Below are 27,975 nucleotides of genomic sequence, written 5' to 3' on the forward strand. Positions count from 1 at the left end.
TTTCCTTGCAAGTCAATTATTGTATGTAGGCATTTACCTAAAAGCACGTTTTCAAGAAGTTTATTACATCAAATTTGTAACGAACTGTACTTAAACAACGTTCTAAAGAATGTCTAAAGTAGCTGCCACTCTATAACACGAAATTCTGATAGCAAGGAATACATCAAAAGAATTTACTTTTTACAGTGATGTCAACTCTATAAAATTCCGCAATTTTGAAATCACCTATAAAAATTAAGAGCCTAAGAATATTTACATGATTGATGAAAAATGGAAGAAACATCCCTCAAAAGGCGTTTGATCTTGATGAAGATAGCGCCATCATATTCAGCATGTCCAATAACCTTGTTGCATAGGTTCCAAGCTCTTATTTTGAGAAAACACAACATTGTACATTTTTCCTAGAATTTTGACAACGGATGTGTGTTTATATGTTGGTTCTTTTGTTCGTTTGTCTTTGTCTTGGGATATTTATATTTGAGTATTGGTCATAGAATGTTGGAAGAGGGCTCATTTAAACGGAAGCTGAAAGCTCTACAGCAATTTTCTAGTAACAAAAAAGTTCTTGCAATAGATGTTACGAGGGATACAAGCTATTAGAGAGGATGGATGGTTAGTGGATGCTCTTTGTGGGGCCAGAGTGGCGAAATTTTGAAAGTAAACTTTTAGGACTAAGTTTTCTAGATTTTTGTGAGAAGTCCTACCAATCAATGTGGAGAGAAAATGCAACTTCTAGTATCCTCTCATTTGAAACAATATATTTTTTACTAGGTATTTAGGTATGTAATATGTATGTGAAGGGATGAATGGTCCCCAGTTATTGTCGAAATATATTTAATGTGAATTGAAAATTCACATTAAATAAATTGGAAAAACCTATAGTAAAAGCTAGAATATCTCCGAAAAAAACTTTATTCTATCTGAAATTGTCAATATTCGAAAGCTTAAAAAAGCTTGTAGAGAAAAGTAAGAAAAACCATACTTATATATTTTACATATGCATATGCTTGCTTATTCAGGGTATAAGAAGACACAAATGACCAAACATAAAGTCAAAGTTAGTATATCTATAAAATAAAAAACACGCTTTTATTTTATCTGAGACCAGTCCAACATAAAAAGTATAAAAGAACTTGAACAGAAAACAGAACACTTATTAACCAAAAAATCCAAATTTCATCAACGTTCTAGTTCGAATTCGGCCCTTTTGGTCCAATTTCTGAAACCAAAACACAGGAACATGCGCATTAGGAATGCGTATACACACTAGTCTAGAGTAACGATACTTATGTGTTACATTTTACAATGATTGTTTAAACTTTAAAAGTTCCCAACGTTTTTTTTGCTTCTTGTTGATTAAAAAGCATCATTGAAGACTGTAGCTCTCAGAAAAAGTAAAAAAAGCACGTATCACCTCACCTGAAAAGGTGTAGTGAAGAAACGGCTTTGGATATAAGACATTTTTCCAAAAACTGACATTCTAGAAATTTAAAATGACATATTTTGAACGAAAAAGATGGCAGCCCTGTTTAAATGTTGTTGAATCAGAGTCACAAAGGAGTGGAGCACACTAAATAATATTTGCTAGAGATAAAATTCTAAGGTTTCTACTCTGTTTGATGGACCAACCACAAGAAAAAATGATGAAATACACAATTATTTGGCCTGCAAACTTTACTGTCCAAAGCAAATGTAAGTTAATAAGCTCTTTCTTTCTTTGAATACTATGAAATCAACTTTTTGTCCCATTCACTGTGCATTTGAGCCGGAGTAGTCGTTCTTAAAGCACTGGGGGTAAAAATTCAAAGTACAATGAATGTTTTTTCTCGTTTTCGGATAAATATTCAAAATCATTATGCATTTTATCTCAGATTTAAACTAAGTTTTTTCGTGGAATCACTTTTGAATGTTATTTTGTTGTTATATTTTTCCTTCGCCACTTTTTGACTCATATCCTTGCCGGTAAGGTCACTTAAAAAAAACAGCTAATAATAACATCTGGATCAGGGAATTATAAACTTGTTTCTCACTTTTTTTCCATTTCTTACTTCATTTCTTCCTTTAAGTTCTGTTATTTTTAAACTAGAAATTTTTTTTAGCCTTTTTAAATCGCAAAATGCCTTTATAGCTTGTTGTTTTCAAAGAATATACTTCACGACAAATATTCAGAATAAATAAGGTAACCAGCCCACCCCGTCACCCTGTCGCAAATCAAAAGAGATTAATTCCAATTCTTTTTCATTGGCTGACGGCAGCTGCTTTTCTGTTTTTGGAGCTTGGAATATCCCGGTATCTTGACTTAGAATAGTTTTATTTTCCGGTAATATCAGTGGTGGCTTGTATTTGTGATATTCCGCCTCTGATTCTGTAGGACTAATCTCGAATGAATTATCTTGATTTAGGCTAGAAGTAATTTTATCTTCTACTACACTCGCATTAACGACTGCGTCATCTCGGCTGCTATTTTCGTCCTTTTTTCCCCTTCTTTTCAGAGGCCAGACATCCGAGACGGTTGGTTTTTGTAAGGCAGCTAATGGTATAAATGACCTTTGCTTTCTATTACTGTAAAAATGAACAGTAAAATTTTTGATTTTTTGCTCTAGTAATTTCTCGTTATGAATATAAGAGGCTATGAGCATGCTATCTTGGTGCATTAATTCACTTTTAATATTAAGTCTAGATATGGCATTATGCTCAGCTGGTGAGTTAGATGTAATTAAATCTGATTTTAAATTACTAAGACTGATTTCTTTATGAGATTGTGCTTCAGTATTTTGTTTTGATGGATATTGTACATTCCCTACAACTTCAATATGAGGAGTTAGCGTCGTTACACTTTCGATTAAATAGCTGATTGAAACAATATCAGTCCCTCCTTCACCTGTAGATTTTTTATTTCTTGAAGCAAATATGCTTGGCAATTGCTTTACTTCTAAAGTTGAAATCGTAGCATTTGATTGCTCAGGCTTTGTTGTTGACATGCTAGTTTCAGGTTCCATCTGAGATTGGTTGTGAACGGAGCTTGAACTCTTAACGTGTTTAGAAGTTTCATTAACAATACTTGCTTTACCTTCAGTCTGTCTTATTTCCTCCGTTTTCAATGAATCAACCGAAGCTGGTGCACCAGAATCTATAGATACTCTTTGATCATTAGATAAAACAGCTTTTGGGTTAAAAACTGGCTTTTCATATCGATTTCTAAGCACTATTTCCACCGGTGGTAAGTGCAACCTCTTATTTGATGATATGACCGCCTGAAATTGAAAGAAACATACTTTAAATAGAGCAAAAAGGCTGCATTTGAAAGCCTCAAAGGTGAGTTCATAATTATAAACTTAAAAAGAAAGATTTATCATCTCACCGTTTGATCTTTTTTCGTTCCTTATAAAAGCCTCATTCTTGTTATTCAAAATTGGCACTTTCAGTGACAATGTTTCCAGTCGACATGTTTCCAGTCGTATTGATTAATCAAAGAGTAACTAAAAATCTACTTTAATTTTACTTTTTGCATAATACCAAAATAAAAACCAAAAATGATCGTCGTCGTATTATGAGGAATTACTGTGAAAATTTATTCAAAAGTTACAGACTTCTAAAATAGCAATAACAGTACTAGTAGTAGTACTTCAAAGCAACGAACTGAAGTGTGACACCATATTTGTTTCCAATTCGGGCCTACAAAGAAAATAGCGCGAAGTAAAAGTAAAGTTTTCTGATAAAAAATGCCAAGGAAAGCTCTTTAAAACTGAGTTTAGTTCAAACGATACCTCTGTACCTCTCACACCCTCTAAATGGCTCGAGTGTCCTTTATATTTTATTGAAACTGATATCTATTTTAAACAGTGTCGTTTGTATTTTTCAAAAATTAACTACAAAAAAGAAAGAAAATCACTACATTAATTAGGATTTCAGATGCAAATATTATTGCCTAATTTTATACTATTTCTTTACTTTTTCGATCGACTTGGTATACAATACTTAAATAATTTAGAAAATACCTGGTTTTGCTATGCAGGACTTTAAAATTACTCCAAGGCTGAAATTACTCCGCAAGTTATTTTCGACTCGCATTCTCACGCGCAAAAAAAGAAGAAGAGAAATTCTTTTTTGAAGAAAACAAACAAGAGAAAAAAGGAATTTCTGAGACGTGTCGTTTCGACTCATGACAATGCAAGCGAAACTACTTAGAGTAAATCGAATATAATAAAGATTTGAAAGTGTTTTGTTTAATAATAAATCTCTGAGTTGACGAAAACACATCCAGAAGGGAATCACAGAGTTCCATCCTCCATTTTTATTCTGGGAGAAATAAAAACAAAACTATAACTACACATAGTCTGTACAAGGAACAAATTCAGAGATAAGAACACTCAATTCGAGGGTGAAAAGAGTGAAATGTGTGAAAAAAGGGTGAAAATTGCCATCAAGGTGATTGAGTCAGTTACAGAAACTGCCATTTTAGGTCTTCTTCTAATTTAAATAAAAGAAAAGTTTTTTTTGTGGAATTGTGTATATAATAGGGAAGAGTAGGATTCAAACCTGGAAATGCATCCTCCTTTGTATAGCCTTGATAGAAACACTGCCATCTAGCACAGTGACATGTTGGTGAACAGGTCCTTAAGGTGAATTTCCGTAATAATTTGAGTTTGAGGAAATTTATATTTTTGAAAAATTAAAAAAAGGGTTTAATAACCTTAAGTGCATTTCCAGTTATCCTAGATTGCCATTGGTTTATTTGAACTAGAAGAAGGACAAAATAAAACAAAAAAATATGAAAACTCTCAAGGTTTTGGTATTACTTTTCTAGACATTTTTTTGCCTTTGCTGTAAAGAACAATAACGGACAATTAATATGAAAAAAAAAACTTACAGAGACTTCTTTCTCTGTTGCAAACTCTTCAAGTTGTAAGGGTAACATAAAATCCTCTTTTAATTCGTGGTTTCGGATATCAACTACAGGATTAGCATTCCCACTATGAAGCTAAAAAAGAGAAAATTAGTAACTACAGAATAAAGTTTTTACAGTTTGAAGATGCGTTATTCGAACAGGTTTGACATTTGAATGGACTCCCCACCCTCCCCCTTTTTGTACAAGAAAGCATATGGGTGCAATTTGTTACTTTAATACCTGAATAGCTCCGTAATTAAAGGAAAGATGTCACCCACAGCCCACATTTTAAGGGCTTAGTTGAAAAATACACCTCAGAGTGAAAAAAGATTTGGGGAAAAGTTTCACCCACTCCGCTTGTTTTCGCTCTATAATTGTCTGCATGTCCACTTAGAGTTATAACAGTTGTGCTTGAAACCTGCTTTTGAGTTATTCCTCTTGTACCCCAATTATAGTTTAAAAAAACAGATATTGAAAGACAAACACTAAAATTATAAGAAACAAATCATAAACTTAATAAAAGAACTAAACCAATAAGTAACTTATAATGTACCAAAAATAAAAGTGATGTTCAATTAAAACTCAAAATGAACAGAAATTACTAGATACAGAACCTAAAATGTCGCCACCCTTGCACCCAAATTGTAGTGCGAGTGTCAGTCCTGCTTTACTGAAATCAATATATATTTAAGAGATTTCGAAGTGAAAGCAAAACAAAACGGAAGGATATTTTGCTAAATAAAAACTCGAGGCCACATCCAGAGTGAAGAGTTTATCGTGCTTCATCCCCCTCCCCTTCATTCAAAATAAATTGGTTCAATTATTAGATATTTTTAGGCCATTGTAATTTTAGCAATAAGATACCTAATGCCATGGTTAATTAGAATGAAATAAATTGAGACTTACACATGTTTCCTTTTGACCAGTTGAAAATCCTTCTTACGATAACCTGGGAGTTTCAGCTTGATATGGTGAGCCATTCCAAATGTATTACTGATACGCTGTTTTGACAATCTGTATTCAAACAGTAGGCTCTGATTTTCTTTTGTTTTGCCCTCAACAATTCCTCAGATTTTTATTTCAATATCCTCAGCCTTGGCATCAGACGCTACAGAAGCAGTATAGAGCAGTATTGGAATGGTAGCATTGGAAGTAGCAGCAGTGGTAGCAGCAGTGATAGTTGTAGCAGTAGCATTATTATTATTAATAGTGGTAGTAGTAGTAGTCGTCGTCGTAGATGTCGTAGTAGTAGTAATAGTAGTAGTGGTAGTAGCAGTAGTAGCATTAGTAGCAGTAGTTGTATCAGTAGTAGTAGTAGTATCAGTAGTAGTAGTAGTAGTAATAGTAGCAGCAGTAGTAGTAGTAGTAGCAGTAGTAGTAGTAGTAATAGCAATAGTAGTAGTAGTAATAGTAGTAGTAGTAGTTTGAGTAGTAGTAGTAGTAGTAGTAGTAGTAGTAGTAGTAGTAGTAGTAGTAGTAGTAGTAGAAATAGTAGTAGTATTAGTAGTAGTAGTAGTACTAGTAGTAGTAGTAGTAGTAGCAGTAGTACTAATAGTGCTAGTAGTAATAGTAGTAGTAGTAGTAGTAGTAGTAGCAGTAGTAGCAGTAGTAGTATTAGTAGTAGTAGTAGTAGTAGTAGTAGTAGTAGTAGTAGTAGTAGTAGTAGTAGTAGTAGTTGTACTAGCAGTAGTAGTAGTAGTAGTAGCAGTAGTACTAGTAGTAGTACTAGTAGTAGTATAGTAGTAGTAGTAGTAGTAGTAGTAGTAGTAGCAGTAGTACTAATAGTGCTAGTAGTAGTAGTAGTAGTAGTAGTAGTAGTAGCAGTAGTAGTAGTAGTAGTAGTAGTAGTAGTAGTAGTAGTAGTAGTAGTAGTAGTAGTAGTAGTAGTAGTAGTAGTAGCAGCAGTAGTAGTAGTAGCAGCAGTAGTATTAGCAGTAGTAGTAGTTGTAGAAGCAGCAGTAGTAGTAGTAGTAGTCGTAGTAGTAATATTAGTAGTAGTAGTAGCAGTTACGGGCAAATATTGCCTTTTGGTCAATTGATCTTCCCTTTTTAGAATTCCCTGAAAGTTCCAACTTAAAACTCTAATCCATTCCAGAGAAACGCCTTTTCAATAATCTTCTCGCACTTAGCGTTTTGTTTATTGTAGTTTGCTTCGCGTAAACTGCCTTTCCTAATAATAAATTTTGCATGTAAGAAATGGACCAATTGCAATGATTTACAGTCCTTGCCCCAGGGGCTGTGTGGGCGTGGCCTCCCCAGAGGCTCAACGATTGGATGTTGTGACTGTTTCGAATAAATGGCTTTCAAGATCTTTATCGGTGTTAAGGAGAGAATATAAGAGATCAAGATAGGGGGGGGGGAACCCTTCCTTCCTTTTTCAACATGCCTCTCAGCATGCCCTTCAAGTTTCAGTTTAACATCCTTAGCCATTCCTTCTATATTACTGGTGCGTCGTTTCGAAAACCCTTAGTGTGCTTTGATTTCGTTTGAAACCCCTTCAAAACATTTTCTAAAAGCTTTAGATTAATATCTTTAGCCTTTCTGGAGACATAGGATCAAACATTCTACCTTTCCCCAATATCCAACATCGTATATAATCAATGGGCACCTTATATAACTTAAAGCATTTGCCCCAGATGCTACGGGGGTGAAGAAATCTCGGAGGCACTGTTGTTTAAATCTAATCGCTAGTTTGAGCAAGATGGCTATTCCAAAATTTTAACCAAATATCTTTGGAGGAAGGGCAGCTAAAAAAGGAATGGGAGGAAGACAGGCTGAACTCTGTCCACTTTTTACCACCTTCCTCAAAGTGACGAAACTTTAAACTTTAAACCCTCACTTGTTCTCATGATATTGCATGTACACCTTTTTTTGGCCAACAGGATGTACAATGTATCTTTAAACTCAGCTTAGTATGCTCCTTAGTATTCCCTGAAGTTAGTACCCTTAGCCTTTTCGAACACGCCCAGAACTGTAAATTCCTATTTTCTCGTAATGATAAATCCTGCATATAAAAAAGAACAAATCAAATAATTTACAATCCTTACCCTAGGGCCAGATGGGGTTACTGAATCCCTGGATGCATAGCTACTAGACCTTTTGACTTATGAGTTTTTTGTCAACAATTTGATCAGTAATGGTGGGAGCATTTAAAAAGAGTAAGAGGTTACCCTACTCTTAAGAGTAAGAGCTACTTTAAAAAGTAGCTGGTTATCCTCCGATAGCTCTTCAACATCCCCTGAAGTTAAAAACTTAATCCCTTCAGTCGTTCCTTAGATACAGATAACGCGTCCTTCTGACAATCAATCACACACAGCGTGTTCTATTGTGTTCAGCATCCCTCTCCAAAGCTGTGGGGGGGGGGTATGTCGCCCCCATAGTCATATTCATTTGAGCTTTTAACTATTTTGAACAGGCTTTCTTTTTTTAAACAATCAAATTTTTTTTGAGGGAATGCAATTGAAAAGACATGTGTGGGGGCTTGTAACCATTAAACCACTTTTCAACATCCCGCCCAACATGTCTTAAAAGCTTCAAATCAATACCCTCAGCCGTTCTTAAAAAATTGCAGATACTCCTTTTTGATAAACAGGATGCATATGGTACCTTTGGATTTTGTACAAAATCCTCTTCAGCATTGTTCAAGGTTTCACTTTATTGCGCTTAGCCTTTCCAGATACATCCAGAATCAAATATTTCCCCTTTTCCTAATGATAAATCCAGTATTTAAACAACGGGAAAATTTCACAATTTACAAGCTTTACCCCGAGGCTATGGGGCATGGCATTTCTGTAAGTATAGCTATTAGACATTTTGACTAGTTTGAACAAAATGACAATCCAAAATTCCAATCAGCGTTGAACAGTAGGGTACTTAAGAGGAGCAAGGGAAGGGGGCAGGCTGGTTATCTTAAAACATCTCTTCAACATCTCCTAAACATACCTCGTAAGTTTCAAATTAATATCCTTATACATTTTGTATATTTAGTATTAAGTTTTTTACTATGGTGTGTAACCATCTCCAACTAGGTTGCTAGCTACCGTTGCAACCCTGATTGCTAGATATTGCTGTAACCCAAATATTAATATGAAAAATTTTAATATAATGTTAAGTCTGATTCAAAATTGTATTGGCACATGACTTCATTGCAATACTGATGGTAAAAGTTCGGTCTTTACTTTAATTTCTTGATTTTCAAGCAATATATTTTCCTTTTTGTTCAAGCCAATAAAATGTCCTTGTTGTTCAAACCAATGCATGGTAAAATTTCTATACCAGATTTTTGACAAGGTGGTTCTAATAGCGCACTTCTTGTTTTGAACTGACTCTATTTTTAGGAGTTATTAGTTATTTTGGTTTTGACTATGGTACGTGATCGCCTCTTACTAGGTTTTTAGCTACGGCTGCAATCCGGATTAGTATGAAGCGTAATCATATCCTACTATGTTTCTAGGTAAAGCTGCAACCCGGATCTTGACTAATGACCTGGCTGCAACCCTTACTAATATAAATCACAAATAGGAAAAACCTATGGCTTTTTCTTATTTGGAATAGTAAGAGACGAACTCCAATGAATCAGGCGGCTAACTAAATCCAATATATTTTAAGCTCTACCCATAAAATCACGAGTCGAGAAGTTAGAGCCTAACAAAATTTTCTTTAAAATGAGCCATTAAACAACTCTCTATGATGTTCCAGTGTCAAGTTAGCTGCGGAAAAACAGAAGAAAAGAGAAAAGAAAAAAGATGTCGCACACGAAGAATATCATGGTTACAGCCACTTTTCTTGATTTTCAAACGAATAGATTTCCCCTATTGTTCAAGCTAAGGGACGGTAAGTTTCCTATATGAGGGTTTCGGACAAGGCGTTTCTAAGTGTACTTTGTTTATATATATATATATATATATATATATATATATATATATATATATATATATATATATATATATATATATATATATATATATATATATATATATATATATATATATATATATATATATATATATATATATATATATATATATATATATATATATATATATATATTCTCTCTCGCAACCAGAAAGCATATGGAGTGTTTGGTTATGTTTTGCATCCCTCTCAACATTTCCTTAAAGTTTCACCTTAATAACGTAAGCCTTTTTGGAGACTTATAATCAAACATGCCCTCTTTTCCAATAAAATCCTCATATGTTCACTGTAGGCATTTGGTATAATATAAAATCATCATCACCACTTTATTTATAACCCATCACAATAAAAACTGGGCAGGAGCCCAGAAAAGACAGAGTTAAAATCAAGAAAAGAAAAGACAAAGAAGAGACAACAGAATTAAAAACACACTTTGACAACTACAATCAAGGGACAAACAGAAATGACTAACAATGGGAAGACTTCTGGCATTCAATAGTGCTCTTCTCAATGGCTTCTCAGTAGCTCCAGCTGGGTTACCAATTGATACTTTCTTTGCAGAAAAGAGCTACTTGTCCAAGTTGGAAGTTCCATTAAACACTTTGCAAATTTAAAGTCAAGGAGATGAACTTCTTTCTTTTGCCAGTATTAAGGATAGACCAAACAGGAGCAAGGGCAAGTAAGTGAGGAACTGTTAGGCTATTATATAAGTGAGAACGGTGAACTCTACTTAGATACGAAGCGTTTGAAGCGAGGGAGGCATTGGCAGCCTGGATCTTATGGCATAATTCTTAATTGCCAGGTTAAGAGTTTGTTTCAGGTTTGCTCCAATAGGCATGCCCAGGTAAGTTATTCTGCTAGCAAAAGAAACCTTAGAGCCGGATAGACTTATCGAATTTCTATTCCCTTTATACTTGAATAGTAGAACAACTGTCTTATCAGTATTAAAGCTCAAACCAATGTGTTCTTACTCTTCTTGGAGAAACTCAAAGGTCGAGGAGCATCCTTGAAAAGTGCAGGAAAAGTTTAGTAGGTCATCTGCAAATGTAACTAACGAAAAATCAACTCCTTTGAAGATAAAAGTACAGTTCAGCTTATCCTGAGCACCGGTAACACAATTATTGAACAAAACTAGATAAGTCAGAGCTCCTTGGCTTACACCTTTCAGAATCAGAAATAGTTGACTACCATCTTTAATTCCAGCCTTCAGATTTTTATACATGTATCTTAAACAAGTGATTATCGCAGCATCAGTACCTTTCAAAAAGGCCTCAAGTAAAACATGGGAAAAAATACAGGAGTCAAAAGCTCTTGCAACATCGAGTGCACATAGAGCAAGAAATTACCTCTTTCTTGAATACCCTTCAGCAAATTTATAAGTAGAGCATGCTCTCTACCTAAACCTCGCTGGTATCTAAACTGACGAGGAGGGGTGGAATAATTTTCTTCAATATCTCTTGTCAAAAAAGACTCAAAAAGCTTGAAAGTGGGACATAAGATGGTAATGGGGCAATAAGAACTGCACAGGCAAGCGTCTTTTTTTTGCTTTTTTAAGGATGGGAGTTATTTGTCCGATACAAAATTGCAAAGGGACTATACCACAAACAAGGATCATCTAAAACAGTAGTGCTGAATGTTGCTCGATTAAAGAACCTGCAAGTTGCAGGTGCCTTGCTGAAATAGAATCAAGACCAGAAGAATATTTTTTCTTTAATTTCGGAATCAAAGAGTGAACAGCACTTGGCGACAAAACCAGGAAAAATTTCGTCTTATTGGAAAGAACAATAAGCTGTTTTTTCAAGTAAACTCCTCTATGTTTTTGTTGGGAGCTCTGAACTCCCTTGCGAAATATTCAAACCACTTTTTTCAGACACACTAGCACTCTAGGATTCGGTAGGCTTGCTTTGCTTCCACAGTTTGGAGGGGTTGTAATCAATACGGATTACATTTTTCTGGATCAGAATTAACTTCTGGTTTTTCAGTCTGTTGATTAATTTCCGTTTCGTACGGAGCCTCAAAAATATTTACTAAGCCATCTCTTGAGCGACCATAGTCGTTCCAAATAGAAAGCCATAGCTTGGCTGAATTACACACATTCACTAGATCTCTATTCTGTGACCAATCTTGTAGCTGAGACTTTCTATGAACACTTCGAAGAGAAAAGGTGCTTCTTTCAGCACATATCATTGCGTAATATATTTGTGCCAAGTAGGAAGTGAGCTCAACTGAGATATTATTTTCACTTTGTGGCAGCACAGCACGATCGCATAAAAGATTGAAAGGCACTTTGATTTTTCTCAGCATCTCGTCACAGACTTTACTGAAGGACTCACTTGACACATTTTTCCAATCTCGACAGGAAAACTGATTTGATTCTGCATTTTGAGCCACAGGTGGGGATGAGTAAAATCAAGTGGAGATAGGAAGGAGGTAAGAGTAGAATCTCCTTTTTTAAAATTTGACCTCATGACTGCCTAACGAAGCAACAACATGGTCTAAGTTAGAAGTTGAGGAAAGTGGCTCAATATATGAAAAGTTGTCATTCTTAGGCCACACAAAATAGTCAGGAGGAATGCAGCCGCAAAAGGTTTGTGATCGGGGAGATATTGTGTTTGTCATATCTATATTAAAATCCCCACTGATTATAACAGATTTAGAGGCAACTTATTAAGGAAACCTGCCTAAAAGCTTGCAGGCAAACCCAAATCGTGAATCAGAGTGTTTGTTATTATAATTTGTAGGCAGATAAACGCTAATTACTACATGATTTTCAATCTTAGCCGCAATATAGTAATCAGTATCTGCTAATAGTTTGCAAGGGAATCGGGATAGGATAGTGAAATCGCCAGATGGTCTGCCTCGTGGTCTCACAACTGCACTACGAAAGAGGAGATAAAAATTAGAAAATAGTGGCAACAGGCTTTGGCGGTCCTCCGACAGGATATGCTCCTGGATCAGGGTACTGGGGTACTCTCTTTGCGACTTCATCATGGCTTTTTACAATTTTTACTGCACGTGACGAAAAATTTAATACAGGATTCTAAATAAGCTTATCGCCATCGCAAATATGCAACAACACTATCACAGCAATTCTAAAATAATAGTCTGTTTTTTACATCGTCACGACACAATACTGTCATGACATCACCTTCTCTCTGGGATGTACCCCTTAATAAGAGAAGCGTCAGTCTCTGTTCACCTGGTCCCCGGAGTTTTAAGGGAGTTTCCCACGGCAGGTACAACGGCGTTTGCGACGGGGAAAGGTCCCTCTTCAGCTTGCCGGTTTGGGTTACTTTACAAAAATCATAATGACCACCTTGTCAAGCTAATTGTTGAGAAAAGTCACTGAATTAATTATGAAATATAGGTCAAGATTCCTATATTTCAGCTATATTCCCAAGTCAATTATTGCGAAATGTCAAATTAATTCGCTTCAAAAAAGAACTCACTAACTTAATAATGTTCGTCAGGTATTCTATTTTAGTTGTTCTCACTTTGAACTCTAAAATAAAACTGAAACAATATAGCCCTTACCCGGAGACTTGGGGGGGGGGTGTCAATCCCAGAGCCACAGCTATTTCGCCTTTGAACTATTTTGAAAAAAATGGCCATCTCCAAATTTTAGTCTGATGTATTTGGAAAAAAGTGGACGTTGGAGGGAAAGGAGCTCGTTGTCCCTTGATTGCTTTTGACTATTAGCAAGGGCACTAAATCTTTCAATTTCATATCCAACTATACACGACCACCCTTTCCATAAAAACCTTCTATGCTAACAATTGATAATTAGCATAAATTATAGTCCTTGCCACGGGGGCTGGGTTGGAAATGTCAAAACTGGAACCATAGTTATTTGACCTTCAGACTATTTAGAAAAAACGATTGTCTCAAAATTTTGATCGGAAGTATTTGGGGGATAGGGTGAGGGGGCAGCTTGCCCTTCGATCACTCTTGACTCTTAAAAAGAGAACTAGAACTTTCAATTTCAAATCGAGTCAGCCTCCTCCGAAGTGTATACGACCACTTCTTCCATAAAAATCTTATATTTTAATAATGGTCAACTTGAATTACTTACAGCCATTCTCCTAGGGGCTCTGGAGGAGGGCGTGGCAATCCAGGAGGCATAGTTATTTGACTTTCGGCATATTTATAACAAAATAGCTATCTTGAAATTTTGATCTGATTCTTTTGGGGACAAAAGGGTATGGAGGGAGCTTCTTGCCCTCCAATCATATTTGACGCTTAGCACTAGAACTTCCAATTTTCAATCAAATGAGCTCCCTCCGAAGGTTATTCGATCATTTCTTCCATAAGATATAATTTATCCCGGGGCATAACCCCAGATGCATTGTTGTGTGATCTTTGTACTATTTTGAACAAAATGGATGTTATTAAAATTACGGTCGGATGCACTTGGGAAAAGAGGACGGAACTAGAGAGACTAGTTGCCTTCTGGTCAGTTTTCACCCTTAAAAAGGACACTAGAACTTTCTAGTTCCAATCAAATGAACTCCCTTCGAAGTTTATACGACAATCCCTTCAATAAAAATCTTATATGCTAATAGTGGCAGCTACCGTAACTTATATTTTTTGCCCTGAGGGCTGTGAAGAGGGGGCTGTCATCGCCAAAGCCATGATTACTGGACCTTTCAACTATGCTGAACAAAATGGATATCTCAAAATTACAATTGGATTTGTTTCGGGAAATGGTTGGCTGGGGAGGGGCTGGGTACCCTCCAACCACTTAAGACTCTAACAGGGGCACTAGACCTTTCAATTTACCATCAAATAAGCTCCGTTCAAAGTTCAAACTCCTTCTATCTCCTTCTTATCTCCATTCTTTCAAACTCCTTCTATACGATGTCCTTGGTCAGAAAAAAAGTATAGTATGTTATGCCTGCTACGCTCTTTATTCAGGCAGAAGTATTGTACTGCCTATGACAGAAACTCCCAAATATTTATTTAGGTTTGGGTAAGTTGAATAGCTAAACAAAATATTTTGCCAGTATCTAAGATTATATTTAAAAATAAAAAATAAGATCACCTGAATAGTGCTTAGTATCTAAATTGTCCAACTTAGAATGAAAGAAAATGACTTAGAATTACTCATATATCCATTGTGGCAGAAAAATGAAATTATGATAGTCAGCTATGGCTTTACACTGCAGGTTCATAACTCGAAGTAAGGAATGTTAAATAAGTAGAAAAGGTTGGCTCACCACAAAAAAGGCTGAGGTTAGGATTAACTCAAAGATCCTCATTTTTTAAGTAGGCACTATCAAAGATAATTGACCCACTTGTCTATCGGTAACGAACATTTATATTAGGTGCTTTAATTTTTCCACATGTCATTAAGATTCAGTGCGCTTATTTAGAATTCCCAACTTCTCCATTAGGTTAAATCATCAAAACCAGCTTTTTTAGTTATGCTATCACAATATAAGTATCCTATAATAAAGAATATAAATAACAAAGTGTTAAGTGTCAAGAAATTAATGATTGTATTGGAAAAAGATTTTAAAAAATCACTACTTGAAAATAGTTTTGATTCAGTTGGTCATTTCATTCAGCGTGGCATTCAAATAAATACACTTTGAATTTATTTGGGTTAATTAATAAGATTAGCCTATAATGGCTCATCACTTTGTATTGACATGTCCAGGGATAAGAACATCCCTATCCTCCCATTCCCGTATGTAACATCAAAATGTAAACACATATATACTTCAAATTTTGCAAAATTAAATTATACATCAGCAGAAAATCCTTACAATCCCCCCCCCAAAAAAAAAACACTCCTAAAATCTGGTTCAAATTAATTGCCGTTTTCATATTTCAAAGGAAATGCCACCAAACAACGAAAGATATTAAATAGACACCTTGGTAACTGAAAGCGAAATTTTAATTAAGGGATTTGTATAACAACATGCGCATTAAATTGATTAAATTTTATACAGACTCCAAATAACTAAAATTCATAAGGTTTAGCGTTACCAATCATATGTAACAAACATAATAAAATGTTCGAGATTTTTGAAAAGAAACCCCTAAAAGAGCGCATTAATGCCCAAAATGTCGGTTCTCTATGACCCTTCAAACAAATATCGACAGAGATAGGGGAAAAGAGTGGGCCATACGCAAAAGACGTGGTGAGTCATTTTGCAGACGGGGACGGTGGGCATATGCCTCAAGGCTGTATTTTAATGTGTAAATATCCTAGAGCCTTCACATAATAATAGAATAAGCTTTTGGAAAAAATAATAATAGAATAAGCTTTTGGAAATAAATAGTAATAGAATAAGCTTTTGTAAAGGTGTGGTGGTGGTATAAATCGACGTATATAAACTTTCTTGTTTGCCAGGAATGTTTTTGGCCTCCGCCTTCGCAATTGGTGTAAGGGGGAGGGTAGGGCAGCTCATCCCATTCCAAAAATCTCTTTCTATATAGCACAAAATATTACCTTTACCTGGAAGAGATTTGGCGGGACATTTCGAGTCTCGCCAGGGAATTCTTATAGAAGGGGGAAAAGTGCTACGAGGAGCTTTGTTGTCAGCGACTTTAAATGTTAATGCTTCTCTCTATCTATTTATGTCCATAGCTTCAATGTATTTAAGCATACAATCTATTTAAACCAGAGAACCCTATTGTAAAGGTCTTGATAGCTTCAGCCACGTAAAAGGTCAAAAGTCGGACGAAATTTTCTTCCATATGAATAATAATGCCCCTTTTGGTTCACCCAAGTTTATAAATATATTGAAGAGTAATCAGCCCCCCTTCCGCGTCCATTAATTCCCAAAGCACATCAAACCCAAATTTTGAAATAACCATTCTGTTCAACATAATTGAAAGGTAAAGAATCTCTGTTTTGGGGGATGTCAACCCACCCACAGCCTTCAGGGTAAGGACTGTTAGTCATGCAATCTGTCCATTGTTTACACATAGTATTTGTTATTGAGAAAGTTTGAACTTTAGTGTTCAAAAAGACCAAAGACATTCAGGTGAAGCTTTCGGAGAATGTTAAGGGAAATCAAACAGTTCGTGGTAACGAACTATATAAGGAGCGACCCGGCTCAATAGTAACTGAAACTGTAAAAAATGGAATTTTGATACCAATAGTTACATCAAAAAAATTGCATTTTAATGCTAATTTTAAATATATAAGTTTCATCAAGATCAGTCCTACCCATCAAAAGTTACGAACCTGAGAAAATTTGCCTCATTTTAGAAAATAGGGGGAAACACACCCTAAAAGTCATACAATCTTAACGAAAATCAAAGCATCAGATTCAGCGTATCAGAAAACCTTATTGTAGAAGTTTCGAGCTCCTATCTACAAAAATGTGGAATTTCGCATTTTTGCCAGAAGACAGATCACGGATGCTTGTTTATTTGTTTTTTTTTTTTTGTTTGTTTTCCCCCAGGGGTGATCTTATCGATTGAGTGGTCCTAGAATGTCACGAAAGGGCTCATTCTAAAGGAAATTAAAAGTTCTAGCACCCTCTTTAAGTGACCAAAAATTGGATGGTACCTAGGCCCCCTCCCACACTCATTTTTCCCAAAAGTCACTGGATCAAAATTCCAAGATAGCCATTTTATTCACCATATTCGAAAACCCTAAAAGCTATGTCTTTAGGGACGATTTACTCCCCCACAGTCCCAGTGGGAGGGGCTGCAAGTTACCTTCTTTGACCTGTGTTTACATACAGTAATGGTATCTGGGAAGTGTACAGACGCTTTCAGGGGGAATTTTTGACTTGGGGGGGGATTCGAGGAGGGGGGTTACGTGGGAGGATATTTCCATGGAGGAACGTTTCATGGGGGAAGAAAATTTCAACGAAAAAATAAATATGAAAAGTGTGTTTCTACTGAAAGTAAGGAGCAGCATTAAAACTTAAAACGAACAAAAATTATTACGCATATGAGGGGTTTACCTCCTCGTAATACCTCACTCTTTACGCAAAAGTATTTTTAGTAATTACAACTATTTATTCTACGGCCTTTGTTATTCAGAGGTTATTCTTAAGGAATTGGGAAAAAATTTAAGCTTCAGTGTAAAGAGCGAGGTATCGACGAGGATTTAACCCCCTCATATACGCAATAAAACATACGAATATAGAAGTTCGTTACGTAAATTAATTCATTAGTTACGTATATTTTTTTCCAATGAAAATGTTCGTAAAAATTAAAATTTTTAGTTGCCTTTTTAAGTAATCAAAAAATTAGAGGGAAACTAGGCCTCCTCCCTCGCTCCTACTTTCTCAAAGTCTTCCGATTAATTACAATTAATTAATATGCAAATTTCGTTTTAATCATTTACGTGCAGAGAGCCAAGGTCAAAACATGCATTAATTCAGAAACGTCCAGAGATTAAATATAAAAAAAAAACATTTTTTTTTAAATGAATGTAAGGAGCTACATTAAAACTTAAAACGAACAGAAATTACTCCGTCTATGAAAGTGTTTTTTCCTCCTCAACGTCTCGGTCTTTACGCTAAAGTTTCTTACTGCTTTAAAAAGTGGAGTTAAGAGAAAGAGTCAAACTTTAGCGTAAAGAGCGGGACATTTTTTAGAGTCTCGTTTACTATTGAGCCAGGTCGCTCCTTAATACAGTTCGTTACCATGAACTGTTTGAAAAGCAACAGTCTTAGCAAATAAAATCTCAACAATTAAAAACCAATTACAAAAAATCCGCCACTACATTAGGGGGCGCGCCCCCTGTGCCCCCACCTAGATCTGCCACTGGCTGAAGACAGATAATCAGGATATTGGTATATGTGCTGCTCAGACACATTGTCAGCATTCGCCATTTTTCTTGAATAGCAAGGGGATTGTGAAGGTTTGTCTGTAATTAGAAAAGAAATTTCTGGAAGTTTCAGCAGTAAATCTGAGCAGTAAATAAAAAGAAAAAATGTCTATAATACATTTTGTTTTCGGTAAAATGCAAATAATTCTGTACACATTCGAGTGGAATTTGAATGGCTAGCAACCCTTATGTTCTTTTCGGGGATTTCTGTTTGTTTTAAGTTTGGCTTGACAATTAATTTTTATTTATTTCTTTTTAGGTATCAATTATTCATTCACGTAGTAATGTCTGTATTACAAGCTCGACTTTGCTATTTATATTGAATTTCTGTTTGTTTAAATCTTGATCATTGGAAAAATTCTATTCTAAGCCCCGGAGGAGAGATTTCAATTGGACAGGATGTTTCCTCCCAAGATTTTTTCTTCCACGTTCCTCTTCTCCTCCAAAAATATCTTGACTTGTATTGAATTTTTGGATTATTTTCATTGAAAAAATAGAAAAATAACTAAATCTCCCTCCCAGCTTTGAAAAGTAAATATCTCCGGTTTGTTTCGATTGACGTACCTGCTCCACTATCTCAGAAGAAATTATTTATGGCATTTGGTTGGTTTTCTACATTCAAAACTTTTCTTTTTATCCGAAAGTAACAACTTAGGCATGTAAAGTTCAATGCGTTCCTACAAATCCAGTTTTAACAGGTATGTTCACTGGAATCCATCTTGAGAGCTGAAAAGGGGGGGGGGGGTAAATTAAAGAAAATATTCAATAACGGGCATATTTTATAGGGGACATCCGAAACGATGGGGAAAACTGTGAAAAACATGAGATTTCAGAGGGGGTGAGTCCACAAAGCTCTTTTCACCTACTGGTAAAATCTTGAAAATAGTTATTAAAATAGAAATAGGACGTATATTAACAAGGAATAAAATAAAATACTCATGGGGCTTTATTGGCCCCATAAGGAGAAATTCGTTTAGAGAGCGGATTCAATTTCATTTTGGATGGTTACAAAACAGTCAAATTACTTAATAAAATTAATAGTTAGTTTTGTTCCATGATCTGTTTCAATGACGTGATTAACAATGACAGGAAAGTGGAAACCAAACAATTATTGGTCCCTAAATGGGATTCCTCATTCCTGTCAAAAATGTACATTTCCGGTCTATGTATAATTTCTTCACTTGTGTCATTACCCGATAGTATTATCTAAGCAATAATCATTATACTATTTATATATTGGCTAAGAATCATTTGTTTTCACCGATAGCCGGTGATTTCTGGAATTTATTGTTTTGTTTATTTACTAAATTAATAAACTAAATGGCACTTGATAAGTCATTAGGCAACTTGGATCTACTGAAATAAAACCTTGTTAAAGCAATGAACAGGTTTATGAAAATCAAAGCTTAAAATTCTTACAAGCTCTGAATGTGTTGCGTTAAGTTTTAAAGCTTTATTACAAGAATAAAAACAAACCAAAATTGAGGTTCTCAGTCAGTGTTGGGCGATAATTTGATGAAACGATATATCGATATATACAAATTTTTACTGTCGATATTCGATATGTCAATTTCAATATTTCTGATCAGTTTTTGCTCGGTTTATTTATCTTATTCAAAATAAAAGAAATCCGTAGTTTCAATTTTCAGCCAAAATTTTTGCAAACTTTTAGCAAATTTTTTTGGCAAAACTTTGGGTTTTTCCAAAATTCAATAACAAAAATTGCAATTAAAGAGTATTTTGAACAATTTTTTCTTAATTTTGAATAAAATACAAAAACACTTTCATTACTTGAATGAATATCACAAAAACCCTGATTTGGAATTATTCTGGCTCGGCATAGAGAAAAATAAGTTGCTGGTTATTTTTGGCTATTCAAATACAGCAACATTCCAATATTTCCCCCTGAGAATTTGCTCTGCTTTTCAGTGATTATATAATAAGAAGTTTTCTTTCAATTAAAAGTAAGGAGCAACACTAAAACTGAAAAGAACAGAAATTGTTCCTTATATGAGAAGAATAACCCCTTTTTAATACTTCACTTTTCACACCGAAGTTTCTTTTTGTATTTTAAAAATCAATTTACTCTAATTAAACGGCTCTTGTGATTCAGGAGTTGTTCCGAAACAACTCTTATAAAAAATTAAAATTGGCATAAAGAATAACGTATCGAGGAGGGGGATCCCCCTCAAATGCAGTATAATTCCTCTTCGTTCTAATTTTTAATATTGCTCTTTAGTTTTAGTTGAAAAATGCGTTTTTTGTTTAATCTCCGATTGTTTTTTAAAAAAATACTAGAAAATCCACCTTTTATTTCCGTGGAAAATCCCTCCTCCAAGAAAATTCCTTCTTGATAAGTTCCTCCCGTGTAAGATCCCTCTTAATCCAGACAATTCCATCACTGCTGGATATTCTCCCAAAAGAACTTTTTGTGGACAATTCCGCCAGGAAAATTCTTTTTAGCCTGCTTTCGTTTGAAAAAAAAAAGACTTATTTTTCTTGTAACTTCTAATCGTTTTTCAAATCATGCCGGAAATCCTCCCTCCGTGGAATATTTTTCGTGGAAGTCCTCTCCTCCCAATATCTCAATAGGAAGTTTTCTCCGCGTAAAACTGTCCCATGTAGTATCTCTCCTGCAGAAACACCCCCGTCGGAAAAAATCCTCCTGACAGTTTCAATTCCTTTGAAATTATACTCTGGGTAATTTCCCTAGAATATCTCCACGTTTAAAATTGGATTGTCAAAGTGAAAGTAATAATGCTGGTAAATTCTCCCGTGTATAGTTTCCCTTTAAAGTTCATCTCTGGGAACTCCCCTCCCCAAGAAAATTCTCCCCTTGGAAAATCCCCCCTTGGAAAATTCCCTCCACAGAAAATTCTCCCCTTGGAAAATCTTCCTCACAGAAAATTTCCTCCACAGAAAATTCATAGATCCCAAAAAATGTCTGTTTACTTCCCAGTTGCAAATACTATATGTAAACACTAAACAAATCCCATAATTACAACTTTTTTCCCAGGGACTTGCAGGGTCGTTTCATCCCAAGAGACAAGATTACTTGACGTTTCAACTATGGTGGTTGAAACCGATATCCCAAAATTTTGATCAGATGACTTTGAGAAAAAGGGGGCATGGGAAGGGTTAGGGAGGTATTCTAGTTGCCCCCTCCTAGCATTTTGGTTGTGATTATTAAAATTCTTTGACATTTTATGTGGATTTCCGCCCTTTCTCGAAAGCCATACAAACTTTCTCAGGATTATAGCCTTTGATGGATACATGACACTTGATGAATTTTATATATCTGGAGCTGGTATAATAAGCCCATTCATTTGATGTATTTGCTGTTATCAAAATTCCCTGTTTTGGATTTCCGGTTGCTATTTGGCCGGGTTGCTTCTTACTTACAGTTTGTTACCAAGAACCATTTAACTAATTGATCAGATTTGGAATCTGCTCCCAGGAAGGAAATTGATGGTGGGCATGGACATTAATTTCAAGACAACTTCGTATAGGTGTTTCTGAGGCCCATATTACAAGACTTCCACTGCTTGAGTGGACCATTTTTTCTTGGAACTAAAGACTTCCTACTGAAAATCTGGAGAGCCGTGACAGATACAGCTGCTGATGAAGCTTGCCTTGCATTGACTACTGAAACTTCTTCATGTGATCCCCACAAACTGACTTGATTCTGTAGTGGCTGAATCAAAAGGATTGTCACGGTTTTTACATCTGTTGATACACATTGCAGTAAGGCTAAATCCACGTCTCTTGATATTTATCGCTCAACTCGGAGAAGATCGTCAGGGGTAATAACACAATTTTCTGAAACACAGATTGAGGCATGTGGTAATCGTGAAGAGTGTGATTGATCTGAGCAGGATCTATAAGCCAAAAAGGTATTTTATCTAGCCAAGCCTTTTGGAGGTTCTCAGCAAGATTTTAGATTCCACCCTTACTCAACGTAGTTTGAGAACTGGCTATTCCAACCTATGGATATAGCTGTCCAAGCTGTGCATCAGTATATATTAGTCAATTGGTTTAATACAGTGTTCTTCTTCTTGACAATTTGCGAAACAATTTTCCATGTTGAATCTTTTCTGCTAGAGGTTCATCGGTAGATACGAAAAAGGGCCAAAATAACATCGTTTTCGATATCTATATTTACGTTTCAATATTCGATGTCGATATTTGGTGCGATATATCGATATCAATGTCAAAGATCGCCAAACACTATTCTCAGTGCACATTTTGCATTGTCGTAATGTGGTTAGATTATACCTTTACCATATTTGTGCAAAAGCTAATTAAATTTCCTTGGAACACTTTGTAATCTTAAAAGGGGAGAAAGGGCTTGCCAGCAGACACTTATTCAGAGGGTCAAGGTTTAAGATTTGCTTCTGCTATAAAATTATTGTATGTGACTACGTAATTTGTAATATCTTTTGTTAGCTAAAAGCTGAATTTGTAATTTACTTTCAATCTACTAGAAAGGGGAGTGGGGTGTAAAATCAATTTTTGTCATAAATGGTATTTATGGATTTGCTGAAGCGTTTTCTGTGTACTGTAAGGACATTTTTAAGATCTGAGTTTGAAAAAAAGGAATTCCTAAAAATTTGATCTGTTTTTATGGCACTTGGTATTTTACCAAGTGCCATATAGCGATCGTAATTTCTGTCCGTCGATCTGTCTGTCTGTCGGTCCTGGTTTTGCTAGTTCGGGCACTTCCAGATAAGCTAGGACGATGAAAGTTGGCAGGCATATCAGGGACCAGAAAAGATTCAATTAAAAATAGTTGTTTCCCCGGTTCGACCATCTTGGGGAGTGGAGGGACGGTTAGTTCAGAAAAATTAGAAAACATTGGGTATTTTTAGCTTACGAACGAGCAATCGGATCTTAATGAAATTTCATATTTCGAAGCATTTTGAGTCTCAGGGCTTTTATTTCAAATCCCGACTGGATCCGGTGACATTGGAGGGAGTTGGAGGGGAAAACCAAAAATCACGGAAAACGCTTTGAGTGGACAGATCGGGATGAACCCCGGTGGAGAGAATAAGCACAAGTCCTAGGTACGTGATTGACATAACTAGAAAGGATCCACTCTCTTTGGGGGCTTGGGGGGTAGATTAATTTGGTTAATTTGGAAAAATTAGAAAAAATGAGGTTAAACTTACTAGCGGGTGATCGGATCTTAATGAAATTTGATATTTAGAAGGATCTCGTAGCTCAAGGCTCTTATTTCAAATTCTGACTGAATCCGGTAAAACCGGAGGGAGTTGGAGGGGGATCGGAAATCTTGGAAAACGCGTAGAGTGGAGAGATCGGAATGAAACTTGGTGGGAAGAATAAACACAAGTCCTAAATACGTGATTGACATGATCGGAATGGATCCACTCTCTTTGGCAGAGTTGTGGGGGGGGCGCAGTTCAGTTAATTTGGAAAAATAGAAAAAATGAGGTATTTTTAACTTACGAATGGTTGATCAGATCTTAATGAAATTAGATATTTAAAAGGACCTCGTAATTCAGAGCTCTAATTTTAATTCCCAACCAGATCTTGTGACATTGGGGGGAGTTGTAGAGGAAACCGGAAATCTTGGAAAACGCTTAGATTGGAGAAATCGGGACGAAACTTGGTGGGAAGAATAAGCTTAAGTCCTAGATACGTGATTGACATAACTGGACCTGATCCGCTCTCTTTGGGAGAGTTTGGGGGGGCTAATTTGGTAATTCGGAAAAATTAGAAAAAATGAGGCATTTTTAACTTACGAATTAGCGATCGGATCTTGACGAAAATATTTATATTTAGAAGGACCTTGTGTCTTAGAGCTGTTTTTTTCAAATCCTCGCCGAATCTGTTGACATAAGGGGAGTGGCTAGAGGTGAAAATCAGCAATCTTTGAAAAACGTTTAGAGAAGAGAGATCGGAATGAAACTTGGTGGGAAGAGTAAGCACAACTCCTAGATACTTGATTGACATAAGCGGAACGTATCTGTTCTCTTTGACAGAGTTGGGGGTGGAGGGATGGGGTTTAGTTCGGTTAATTTGGAAAAATTAGAAAAATGAGGTATTTTTAACTCGCGAACGGGTGATCAGATCTTAATGAAATTTAATATTTAGAAGCACCTCGTAATTCAGAGCTCTCATTTTAAACCCGACCAGATCCGTTGACATTGGGAGGAGTTGGAGGGGGAAACCGGAAATCTTGGAAAACGCTTAGAGTGGAGAGATGGGGATCAAACTTGTTGGGAAGAATAATGAAAGGTCCTAGATGCGTGATTGACATAACCGGACCGGATCTGCTCTCTTTGAGGGAGTTTGGGGGGGCATAATTCGGTAATTCAGAAAAATTTGAAAAAAGAGGTATTTTTAACTTACGAAATGGTTATGAGATCTAAATGAAATTTGATATTTAGAAGGACCTTGTAATTCAGAGCTCTAATTTTAAATCCCGATAAGATCTGGTGAAAATAGGGGGAGTTTAAGGGGAAAACCCGATATGTTGGAAAACGTTTAGAGTGGAGAGATCGGGATGAAACTTGGTGGGAAGAATAAGCACAAGTGCTAGATACGTGATTGACATAACCGGACCCGATCCGCTCTCTTTGGGGGAGTTTCTGGGGAGGACATGATTTGGGAATTCGGAAAAATTAGAAAAAATGAGGTATTTTTAACTTACAAAATGGTGATTAGATATTAATGAAAATTGATATTTAGAAGGACCTCGTGTCTCAGAGTTCTTGTTTCAAATGCTGACCGGGTCCATTGACATAGGAGGGAGCTGGAGGGGAAAACTGGAAATCTTGGAAACACTTATAGCGGAGATATCGGGATGAAACTTAGTGGGAAGAATAAGCACAAGTGCTAGATACGTGATTGACATAACCGGACCTGATCCGCTCTCTTTGGGGGAGTTTCTGGGGAGGACATAATTCGGGAATTCGGAAAAATTAGAAAAATGAGGTATTTTTTAACTTACGGAATGGTGATTAGATATTAATGAAAATTGATATTTAGAAGGACCTCGTGTCTCAGAGCTCTTGTTTCAAATGCTGACCGGGTCCATTGACATAGGAGGGAGCTGGAGGGGAAAACTGGAAATCTTGGAAACGCTTATAGCGGAGATATCGGGATGAAACTTGGTGGGAAGAATAAACACAAGTCCTAGACCCGTGACTGACATAACTGGAACGGATCGGATATCTTTGGGGGAGAGATTTCCAGTGCTTTGGCATGTTCGGTAGTTTTGAACGTGCTAGGACGATAAAATTGGTTGGCGTGTCAGGGACTTGCACAAATTGACTTGATAACAGTCGTTTCCCCAATTCGACCATCTGGGGGCTGTAGGGAGGGCAAATGGTGATACTTGAGGTATGATTATCTTACAAATGGGTGATCGGAACTTAATGAAACTTGATATATAGAAAGATTTCATGTCTCAGGTGCTCCATTTTCAATTCGGATTGTATCCAGGAACTCAAGAAGGTGGAGGGGGAAACAGAAATCTTAGAAACCTGAAAGCATGGAAAACGCTTAGAGTGGAAGGATCGGGATGAAACTTGATGGGAAGAATAAGCAGAAGTTCTACATACGTGATTGACATAACCGGACCTGACCTGTTATCTATGGGGGAGGTGGGGGGATTACAGGGCTTTTACGAGTTTGGTGCTTCTGGACGTTCTATGATGACGAAAATTCGGGGGCTGGAGGGAGGGGAAATCGTGAAAACTGAGGTATGTTTATCTAGAAAATGGGTGATCGGATCTTAATGAAACTTGACATTCAGAAAGATATGGTGTCTTAGATGCCCCATTGAAAACGATACCCATCCTCTCTGGATACGGTTTTATTCAAACCCCAGGAGTTTTCTGTTTTTGACCTTCGCTTGTATTAACTAATATATTGTTTTTTATTTGTAAAAATAGACTCAAAAATAACGTTTTTCATAATTTAGCGTTTCCTCTTGAATTGATTGACACCCCCCCCCCAGCGAAAATCTTCGTTTTAGGTTTGATACTCCTATAATTACTCGATTCTAACAATTTTTGTTTAAAATTGTGATTCTAAAATACGACAGTAGTGAAAGCAGTGGTATATATTGTATCTTTTATGTTGTTATAAATTGTACCAGTTTCAAACAGTTCGTGGTAACGAACTGTAGTAAGGAGCGACCCTGCTCAATAGTAAACGAAACTCTAAGAAACGGAATTTTGATGCTAAAAGATACATCAAAAGAATCGGATTTTCATGCTGATTTTAAATATATAAGTTTCATCAAATTTAGTCTTTTGTCATCAAAAGTTACGAGCCTGAGAAAGATTCCCCAGGGGTCATCGTATCGACCAAGTGGTCCTAGAATATCGCAAGAAGGCTCATTTCAACGGAAATGAAAAGTTCTAGTGCCCTTTTTTGAGTGACTAAAAAAATTGGAGGGCACCTAGGCCCCTTTCCATGCTCATTTTTTTCCCAAGGTCAACGGATCAAAATTTTGAAATAGCCATTTTGTTCCGCAGAGTCGAAAACCATAATAACTATGTCTTTGTGAATGACTTACTCCAAAACAATCCCTGGGGGAGGGGCTGCAAGCTACAAACTTTGACCAGTGTTTACATATAGTAATGGTTGTTGAAAAGTGTACAGACGTTTTCAGGGGGATTTTTTTGATTTGGCGGGTTGGGCTGAGGGGAGGGGCTGTTTGGGAGGATCTTGCCTTGGAGGAATATGTCATGTGGGAAGAAAAATTCAATGAAAAGGGGGCAGGATTTTCTAGCATTACTATAAAAAAAACAATTAAAAAAATAAACATGAAAACGTTTTTTCAATTGAAAGTAAGGAGTGGCATTGAAACTTAAAACGAACAGAGATTATTACGCATATGAAGGGTTCTAAGAATACTTTAGCATAATGAGCGAGGTATTTAGAAGGAGGTAAATACTTCGCTCTTTATGCTAAAGTATTTTTAGTAATTTCAACTATTTATTCTAAGACCTTTCTATGGGACAAAACTTAAGATTTAGTGTGAAGAGCGAGGTATTAACGAGGGTACAAACCACTCGTATACATAATAAAAATAATAAACAATCAAGAGAGATAAAACTCTAAAAAAGAAAACTTTAAACGAGACGACGGCCAGTAGAATTAAAAGACTAAAACAACGCGGATATTTCGCCGGTATAAAACAAGGCGTCTTCAGCACAAGATAGAAAATTAAAAGAAAACTAATCTAAAAACAAATAAAAACCACCACCAAATATAATAAATACAATTGTCGCTACCTATCCGCGTAGGGAAAAGCAGCTATGCGAGTTACTTCAATGAGAATCAAAGAGGAACTGAGGAAAATTTATGAAAATTGAAACTTAGTTAATTATTCTGTTGC

The 27,975-nt window shown here is 36.0% G+C and overlaps 1 protein-coding gene across 2 annotated transcripts; it reads right to left on the reverse strand.

Moving 5' to 3' along the window:
• Positions 1–896: 896 nt before the first annotated feature.
• On the reverse strand, positions 897–27,909 carry LOC136029020 (uncharacterized). 2 transcript variants are annotated; one of them, XM_065707038.1, is made up of 3 exons: positions 27,872–27,909; positions 4,871–4,981; positions 897–3,254 (listed from the first exon to the last, which is right to left on the reverse strand). In XM_065707038.1, exons 2-3 carry the CDS (start codon positions 4,916–4,918, stop codon positions 2,166–2,168), a joined length of 1,137 nt encoding a protein of 378 aa, XP_065563110.1. In that variant the 5' UTR covers positions 4,919–4,981; positions 27,872–27,909; the 3' UTR covers positions 897–2,165. The 2 variants fall into 2 exon arrangements, with proteins under 2 accessions (XP_065563110.1, XP_065563109.1); XM_065707037.1 differs by lacking the exon at positions 27,872–27,909 and adding an exon at positions 15,019–15,097.
• Between the last annotated feature and the right edge of the window lie 66 nt (positions 27,910–27,975).

Source organism: Artemia franciscana, chromosome 7, assembly GCF_032884065.1.
Source record: "Artemia franciscana chromosome 7, ASM3288406v1, whole genome shotgun sequence".
Lineage (NCBI taxonomy): Eukaryota > Metazoa > Arthropoda > Branchiopoda > Anostraca > Artemiidae > Artemia > Artemia franciscana.